This window comes from Capricornis sumatraensis, chromosome 6, assembly GCF_032405125.1.
Source record: "Capricornis sumatraensis isolate serow.1 chromosome 6, serow.2, whole genome shotgun sequence".
NCBI lineage: Eukaryota > Metazoa > Chordata > Mammalia > Artiodactyla > Bovidae > Capricornis > Capricornis sumatraensis.
Window position 1 is genome coordinate 68,241,735 of NC_091074.1, and position 9,935 is coordinate 68,251,669.

The 9,935-nt window shown below is 41.1% G+C and overlaps 1 protein-coding gene across 1 annotated transcript; it reads right to left on the bottom strand.

Annotated features, from left to right (window-relative positions):
- Positions 1-8,549: 8,549 nt before the first annotated feature.
- LOC138081151 (olfactory receptor 13C7-like) lies at positions 8,550-9,506 on the bottom strand. Its single transcript, XM_068974260.1, has one exon. The coding sequence runs from the start codon at positions 9,504-9,506 to the stop codon at positions 8,550-8,552; it is 957 nt and encodes a 318-aa protein (XP_068830361.1).
- Positions 9,507-9,935: the final 429 nt, after the last annotated feature.

Sequence of the window (9,935 nt, forward strand, 5' to 3'; positions counted from 1 at the left end):
GGCATCAGGGGAAGCATTTCCATGTGCTGCTTGAATTTGTGCAAACTTCAAAATGTTTTAACTTCTTGAAATCAGCAGCTGGGGAGATAAGGGTTATTTAGGAATACTCTGTGTTCACAGCATTGTGGAATCAGCTGCTACAGACACACTGCTTCTAAACCAAGTGCTCAAAGTCACGATTTGTACGCTTGGGGGAACTTCCACCCAGAGCCATGGGGAAACTTCAAGGAGGAGATATTTTCTGGCCAGGGACAGTAAGGGCAAATTTACACGTGAAGAGACAGGCAAAAGATGGAGAAAAGGGATTTACCATCCTGGTGATGGAGGTTGGCATGGGTCTTGGGCTTGAGTATTTCTTCCACAGCCTCAGTATGTCATATGTGTGAAAAACATCATGGGACAGGAAGTATAGTGGAATCTGGGATGTGACAGCAGCTTTTAAGATGACCACAGTAATTCTTTCCTACTGAATATCATGGCCTTACATAACCCTCTCACCTTTAGTAGCTGCTTCTAACGTAAAGAATGAGTCACACACAACTGAGCAACTGAACATCAATGGCAGGACGTGGTTACTTCTTTTACAAATTAGCCCTTCAAAGATAGGAAGACAATAAGTCATTATAGATGTGCTCAGTTACACTGAAAATGTGAGCCTGAACTGAGCACAACCATCTACAATAACTCAACAAATAGTAGAAGTTAAACAGTAACTCAATAAGTATATAATAAAATCATGACCAAAAGCTATCGTGGCAAATCAGACTCTGCCATCAGTCCAAGTAGCCCGGAGAATCTCAGGCCCTCAGATGACCTACTTATAAAAGGAGTTTCTCACTGTTATTTATGGGAAAGAAATAGTAACAAATAAAAGAACAAGCACCCGGTAGGATATACCTTCCTTCTATAATGAAGCTGCTAGAAAGTTTACTAGACAAATTTGTGGCTTGCCAATAGCAGTCACTATAAAAAGTCCGTATATTTAGACAGACAGACAGATAATAGTCTATTTTGGGGGTAAAATCTACTCACAGTGAAATACATAAATCTTAAGTTCATTGCTCACCCAATAAAATCAATCCATAGGATCAAAGAATGGAATGTAGTGGCCAGTGACCAGGAGGAGGGGCAAATGTGAGTTACTTAATAAATGGGTATAAAGTTCCAGTTTAGCAAGATGATTAAACTCTAGAGATCCATGTACAGCATTGTACCCATAGTCAATAGTAGTGTAATATACACTTAAAATTTTGCTAAAAGAGTATATTTCATGTTGTGTTCTTAGCCATAATAAAATAAATCTTAAGTATATCATCCAATGAGGTTTGACAAATGCTCACACCCATGTAACCAAATCTTATCATTACAGAATGTTTACAGCACAACCAAGATTTTCTCATGCCCCTTGCCAGTCAGTCCTCATTATTATTATTATTCAGTTCAGTTCAGTTCAGTCGCTTAGTCATGCCTGACTCTTTGCGACCCCATGAATCACAGCACGCCAGGCCTCCCTATCCATCACCAACTCCCAGAGTCTACCCAAACCCATGTCCATCGAGTCCGTGACGCCATCCAGCCATCTCATCCTCTGTCGTCCCCTTCTCCTCCTGCCCCCAATCCTTCCCAGAATTAGGGTCTTTATCAATGAGTCAACTCTTTGCATGAGGTGGCCAAAGTATTGGAGTTTCAGCTTCAACATCAGTCCTTCCAATGAACACCCAGGACTGATCTCCTAAAGGATGGACTAGTTGCATCTTCTTGCAGTCCAAGGGACTCTCAAGAGTCTTCTCCAACACCACAGTTCAAAGGCATCAATTCTTCGGCACTCAGCTTTCTTCACAGTCCAACTCTCACATCCATACATGACCACAGGAAAAACCATAGCCTTGACTAGACGGACCTTTGTTGGCAAAGTAATGTCTCTGCTTTTGAATATGCTGTCTAGGTTGGTCATAACTTTCCTTCCAAGGAGTAAGCGTCTTTTAATTTCATGGCTGCAATCACCAGCTACAGTGATTTTGGAGCCCCCCAAAATAAAGTCTGACACTGTTTCCACTGTTTCCCATCTATTTCCCATGAAGTGATAGGACCAGATGCCATGATCTTAGCTTTCTGAATGTTGAGTTTTAAGCCAACTTTTTCACTCTCCTCTTTCACTTTCATCAAGAGGCTTTTTAATTCCTCTTCACTTTCTTAAAAAAAATTTTTTTAATATAAATTTATTTATTTTAATTGGAGGCTAATTACATTACAATATTGTAGTGGTTTTGCCATACATCACCATGAATCTGCCATGGGTGTACATGTGTTCCCCATCCTGAACCCCCCTCCTACCTCCCTCCCCATACTATCCCTCTGGGTCATCCCAGTGCATCAGCCCCGAGCATCCTGTATCATGCATCAAACCTGGTCTGGTGATTCGTTTCACATACATATTATACATGTTTCAATGCCATTCTCCCAAATCATCCCACCCTTGCCCTCTCCCACAGAGTCCAAAAGACTGTTCTATACATCTGTGTCTCTTTTCCTGTCTTGCATACAGAGTTATCATTACCATCTTTCGAAATTCCATATATATGCGTTAGTATACTGTATTGGCGTTTTTCTTTCTGGCTTACTTCACTTTCTGCCATAAGGGTGGTGTCATCTACATATCTGAGGTTATTGATATTTCTCCCAGCAATTTTGATTCCAGCTTGTGCTTCTTCCAGCCCAGCATTTCTCATGATGTACTCTGCATATAAGTTAAATAAGCAGGGTGATAATGTACAGTCTTGACGTACTCCTTTTCCTATTTGGAACCAGTCTGTTGTTCCATGTCCAGTTCTAACTGTTGCTTCCTGACCTACATATAGGTTTCTCAAGAGACAGGTCAGATGGTCTGGTATTCCCATCTCTTTCAGAATTTTCCACAGTTTATTGTGATCCATACAGTCAAAGGCTTTGGCATAGTCAATAAAGCAGAAATAGATGTTTTTCTGGAACTCTCTTGCTTTTTTGATGATCCAGCAGATGTTGGCAATTTGATCTCTGGTTCCTCTGCCTTTTCTAAAACCAGCTTGAACATCAGGGAGTTCACGGTTCACGTATTACTGAAGCCTGGCTTGGAGAATTTTGAGCATGACTTTACTAGCATGTGAGATGAGTAGAATTATGCAGTAGTTGGAGCATTCTTTGGCATTGCCTTTCTTTGGGATTGGAATGAAAACTGACTTTTTCCAGTCCTGTGGCCACTGCTGAGTTTTCCAAATTTGCTGGCATGTTGAGTGCAGCACTTTCACAGCATCATCTTTCAGGATTTGAAATAGCTTAACTGGAATTTCATCACCTCCATTAGCTTTGTTCGCAGTGATGCTTCCTAAGGCCACTTGACTTCACATTCCAGGATGTCTGGCTCTAGGTGAGTGATCACACCATCATGATTATCTGGGTCATGAAGATCTCTTTTGTACAGTTCTCCTGTGTATTCTTGCCACCTCTTCTTAATATCTTCTGCTTCTGTTAAATCCATATCATTTCTGTCCTTTATCGAGCCCATCTTTGCATGAAATGTTCCCTTGGTATCTCTAATTTTCTTGAAGAGATCTCTAGTCTTTCCCATTCTGTTGTTTTCCTCTATTTCTTTGCACTGATCACTGAAGAAGGTTTTCTTATCTCTCCTTGCTTTTCTTATCTCTCCTTGCTTTTCTTTGGAACTCTGCATTTAAATGAGAATATCTTTCCTTTTCTCCTTTTCCCTTTTCTTTTCACAGCTATTTGTAAGGCCTCCTCAGACAGCCAGTTTGCTTTTTTGCATTTCTTTTCCATGGGGATGGTCTTGATCCCTGTTTCCTATACAATGTAACAAACCTCTGTCCGTAGTTCATCAGGTACTCTAGTCCTGATCTAGTCCCTTAAATCTATTTCTCACTTCCACTGTATAATCATAAGGGATTTGATTTAGGTCATACCTGAATGGTCTAGTGGTCTTCCCTACTTTCTTCAATTTAAGTCTGAATTTGGCAATAAGGAGTTCATGATCTGAGCCACAGTCAGCTCCCGGTCTTGTTTTTCTGACTGTATAGAGCTTCTCCGTCTCTGGCTGCAAAGACTGTAATCAATCTGATTTCAGTGTTGACTATCTGGTAATGTCCTTGTGTAGAGTCTTCTCTTGTGTTGTTGGAATAGGGTGTTTGCTGTGAACAGTGCGTTCTCTTGGCAGAACTCTACTAGCCTTTGCCCTGCTTCATTCTGTATTCCATGGCCAAATTTGTCTGTTACTCCAGGTGTTTTCTTGACTTCCTACTTTTGCATTCCAGTCCCCTATAATGAAAAGGACATCTTTTGGGGGTGTTAGTTCTTAAAGGTATTGTAGGTCTTCATGAACCGTTCAACTTCAGCTTCTTCAGCATTACTACTGATTGGGACATAAGCTTGGATTACAGTGATATTGAATGGTTTGCCTTGAAAACAAACAGAGATCATTCTGTCATTTTTGAGATTGCATCCAAGTACAGCATTTCAGACTCTTTTGTTGACCTGGATGGCTACCTATTTCTTCTAAGGGATTCCTGCCCACATAGTAGATATAATGGTCATCTGAGTTAAATTCACCCATTCCAGTCTATCTTAGTTTGCTGATTCCTAGAACGTCGACATTCACTCTTGCCATCTCTTGTTTGACCACTTCCAATTTGCCTTGATTTATGGACCTAATATTCCAGGTTCCTATGCAATATTGCTCTTTACAGCATTGGACCTTTGCTTCTATCACCAGTCACATCCACAACTGGTTATTGTTTTTGCTTTGGTTCCATCCCTTCATTCTTTCTGGAGTTATTTCTCCACTGATCTCCAGTAGCATATTGGGCACCTACTGACATGGGGAGTTCCTCTTTCAGTGTCCTATCTTTTTGCCTTTTCATACTGTTCATGTGGTTCTCAAGGCAAGAATATAAATTATTATTATTAGCAGTCTCCTAATATTTTTCACTCTTTTTAAAGTATTACCTTTTCAGAAACATCAAATAAATGGAATCATGTGCAAGTCTTTATATACAGAATAAGGTTCTTAAAATCTGTCATGTTTTTACATGGTTTTTTAGCTTGTCTCTTTCTATTACTGAGTAGTATTTCATTAAATGAACATCTTTGTTTATCCATCTTCTTCTTGATGGACATCTGAGCTGTTTTTAGTTTTGGCTGTTATGAATAAAACCATTATTAACACTTTCATACAAGTCCTTTTGTAGATGTATATTTCAACTTTTCTTGGCTAAATATCTGAATGAGATTCTGGATCATAACACAGGTTTACACTTAGTTTTCTAAGAAATGGATAGGTCTTATGCCAAAGCATGTGTACTATTTTACATTCTTATCCTAAAAGCACAAGATGTCTCATATCACATTCTTGCCAACATTTGGTGTTGTCAGTCTAAAATTTTAGCCGTTCTGATGATGTGTAGTGGTATCTCATTGTTGTTTTCATCTGCAACTGCCAGTGCCTTAGCTTTCAAAAGGCCATTACGTCAACTGTGTTTGGCCAGCTACTTCTGGATGGTGCATGATGTGGAAGGGTCAGTGGAACCCATAATATTGATTCCACAGCAGCATCTACTTTGGTAAATGAGCCCCTTGGTCTGATGAGATTTTGTGCAGGATTCCATGCTGTTAAATCAAACCTTCCATGAGCTTTCAGAGGGTGATATTTGCTAATACCCTACAGAGAGGAAAGATGACCTATAGTCAGAAAAGGTGTTGATTTTAGTCAAGGTGAGTCTCTGTCCCTTCCAGAAGGAAAATGGTCTAATGCAATCAGCTCACGACCAGGTGGCTGATGAGTCTTTTCAAATGAAGGTTGGTCTCTTGCTGCCAGTTCGAATATTCAGCTGCTGAAGTAGCTACATCAGCCTCTGTGAATGCGAGGCCCTGATGGTTAGCCCACAGATAGCCTTCTGCTATCATGGCTACTCAATTGTACCAATAGCAGAGGTTGGATAACATCAGCTCCCTGAATCATTTTATTGTTTGTTGAGCCTAGAGGGGAAGATGGAGGCTCTGAAGAATCTCTTGGAACACAGAATGTTAAGGAGGTGAGAAATACCACACTCAGCTTCAAATAATGAAATACTACTGTAAGACATTGCTGTGTTCTCTTCAAGGGACCATCCCACTAGAGAAAGGAACCATAGGTTCAGGGAAATTCACAGGTGGGGGTCACCTGAGATATTCTGTACGCCCCCTTCATTGTGCAGATGAATATTTTTCAAGCACAGAGGACACACTCATGGCCACCCAGCTCTATGTGGGAGGGCAAAGATTTGAACCTAGACCTCCTGTAATACATCAACCCCTAGACATGTTCCAAATTTACGGGTGATAGAATCCACAGAGAGCAAATCCACTGTAGCAGGAATGGATAATTGATTGCAAGAAGCACTACATGTTGACTTCAGAATGATTATTTCAAAACTGGTTTCTAAAAGACTTTTGCAGTGCACAAGGCCTGGCACTCTGCACATGCACAGGAAAGAGCGTATCTATTTCACGCAAGTTAGTAATCATATTAGATGTGACTTTTATTACCCCCCCCAAAGCAAGTAACAATCTAGATTAGTGAAAAATAGAATCTAGTATCAGGATATAGGGGTGTCCTTTGGAGGCAAAAGTGCAGTAATGTGGCCAGATCTAGGGAAAAAAGGAAACCAAGAACTGAGAACATAGGAAGATGCCTTCATCTCCTGTCTTTGCTCTTTGGCTGTTCTTTTATTTTTGCAGACTTGTTTTCTGTTTAACACTCTCTGCCAAAATAAACTTTATTTCCTATCTAGACTTAATATATACATTAGCTGTATATTATACTATATAATACATATTGGTTTATTATGTACAGTTAGTTCCCCAAGACACATGTTCAAACATGATTTCCTTATAGCTCCCATGTTTGCATGTTATAGATCCAGCAAGTCTTTGGGCATTAATGACAATCCCCAAAACCTGGCAGAAAGAACCTGCTTGTTCTAAATAGAGTTACCATCAGACAGCACAAACCTGAGTCCCTCATCTCTGTGGATGAGGATGAGGGGTGATGGGAAAATGCCCAGAGAAATGAGATTGTTGGTTCATAAGCTAGAAATCTGGCCAAAAGTGTGCTGCAATAAAAAACAAATTGATCCAATTAAGTGTGATTTTGAACTCTATCTGTGTCATGAAGCTCCCTCAAAGAAATTATTTAACATATTTCATTAATAATAAACACTGTTCATTTATTAATTGAGAGGCTGTTCTTTGCTGACCAGTGTGCATTTTTAATATACATGATGCCCCATTTTAATTTAATCCCCACCACAACTCCTTGGGGTTGGTTTAATCAACACTGTTTGACACATTAGAAAACAAGAGTCTATGATATTAAGTAATGTTTGTAATGTGCCTGAAGTTACATAGTCAGAGGCACTCGACATGAGTTTAGCTTCACAGTCTATGCTTTTAACCACAAGGGTCATTACAGAAAGATATTTTAGCAGCTGGTGCCCATGTTCGATCCAAATCTTAGATATGATCAAGTGTGACCACGAAGGTTTGGATGGTTGCAAACATTAATTCCAGGGAAAGGAAAGGACTCAGAGTATCATCGACCCAATGGACATGAGTTTGAGCAAACTCCAGGAGGTAGTGAAGGACAGGGAAGCCTGGTGCACTGCAGTCCACGGGGTCACAAAGAGTCAGACGTGACTGAGCGACAGAACAACAGTGATTAAATAGAGACTGCAATATCTAATTTCAGTTGGTGTTGAAACAACTCTTCTGCAAATCTGGATAGGCATAGATGTGCTCTATGTACAGAGGAGAAGAAGGAGTTTCCCAAAATTCGCTCTGGGATTTTATATTTGGGATATAAAATTGGCTCTGAGAAACACTCTGAGCCCCTGCAGTGAAAAGGGGGCTAAATATTGTCATTTGGGATGTTTTGGTTTTGATAATTTTCCAAAATGGCAGATTGGTTTTTGGTTTGGACACCAATTAAGCAATGACTTTTCAGAAACGAAGTTCAAGGGGGAGAGGACTTATGTATACCTATGGCTGATTCATGTTGATGTATGGGCAGAAACAAATAATATTATAAAGCAGTTATCCTCTAATTAAAAAGAAATAAATTTTTAAAAGAAGTGACTTTTCCTCACTGCCGTGCTCCCCATTATACAGTGAGCAGAAAACAACATGATTACACGTACAAGTTGGAGCTAGTCTGCACATGAACAAAGAAAGAAGCAATTTTGTATAAAGTTTTAATTTTTATTGTTTTTTTTCAGAATAAAAATATATTCCAATAGTCACTTATCCTTGCTTCTAGGTGATTAAGCATAGCCCCCTCTTCATTCTAAAGACTTGATGTTCTATTGTAAGTTATTCAGAAAAGCCCTATCTGTACGTGCATTTTGGGTATCAGTCTTGTGATGATACTAATGTGGAGGATCATGGAGCCGGTCTATGCTTACCAAGTGGCCATTCCCTAGGGGATCCCCTAGAGAACTGCAAGATACACTCATTGCTTTCTCCCACCGTCACTTAGGGAAGCATTTCTGACTCACAAGATTCTTCACAGTGACCTTCACATCCTTGTTTCTGAGGCTGTAAATGATGGGGTTGAGCATGGGAATCAGCACCCCGTAGAAGAGGGAGATGAGCTTGTCTGAAACATCCTGGTTATCTGCCCCCAGGGGGTCCTTGGATTTGGGCTTCCCATACATGAAAAGAATAGTCCCATAGAAGATGACCACCACAGTGAGGTGGGCAGAGCAGGTAGAGAAGGCCTTTTTCCTCCCCTCAACTGAGGGGATCCTCAGGATGGTGGTGAGGATGAAAATATAGGAGACAAAGATGAACAGAACTGGGACCCCCAGGAAGATCACATTGGCCACCCCCATACTGACCACATTGATGGAGATGTCAGCACAGGCCAACTTCAGGACAGCCAGGATCTCACAGGTGAAGTGGTTGATGACATTGTCCCCACAGAAGGGTAACTGTACTGCAAGAGAGATCTGTACCAAGGAGTTAGCTCCACCAGCCAGCCAGGAGCTGGCAGCCATGGACACGTAGACAGTCTTTCTCATGACCACAGGGTATCTCAGGGGGTTGCAGATGGCCATGTAGCGATCAAATGCCATCATGCCCAGAAGCACACACTCTGTGGCTCCCATGGCAAAAGAGAGGAACATCTGTATGGCACAGGCTGAGAAGGGGATAGTTTTCCTGGGGGTCAGGAAGCCATCCAGGACCAGGGGGACTGAGGAGGTTGTGTAGCAGATGTCCAGGAAGGAGAGGTTCCCCAGGAAGAAGTACATGGGCGTGTGCAGGCGGGAGTCAAGGATGGTCACCAGGATGAGGACCCCATTGCCCAGCAGGATCACCAGGTACGTGAGCAGGATGAGCACAAAGAACATTTTCTCCAGCTTTGGCTGATCTGACAGCCCCAGCAAGATGAATCCTGCCACAGTGGATTGGTTGGCCAGTTTCATTTTAAATTGTCTCTTCTACCCTCAGGAAAACTGAGGACAGGAAACACATGTTTATGGGGATCAATATGTACTTCCAGAATTTATAATTAAATTTAACCTTTGACATGCTAACTTATAGTATTTGCATCTCAAGGATGAAATTCACTATTCACTAAAGTTACCTTAAAAGTCAGGATATATCAAATTTAGAGCAGGAAAAGCAGACCCTGGAAATCTAATCAAACCATGATATATGATAGAATTTTAGCCTAATCAGTAATGTTAATTCACCTGAAGGGAGGGATGTATAAGCATGGATCCCCATGAGGACTGTAAGAGAGGAACTCTGAGGGTGTGCTGCCTGATCCCGGCCTGCCTGTCCCCATATTGTCCCTGCAGGTCCTTGGGGGCTTCAGGCTGTCACACTTAGTGATGCTGACAATTGCCATC

Bases quoted from the DNA above. Each gene is read 5' to 3' on its own strand.
- LOC138081151 (XM_068974260.1), bottom strand. From the start codon at position 9,506: ATGAAACTGGCCAACCAATCCACTGTGGCAGGATTCATCTTGCTGGGG.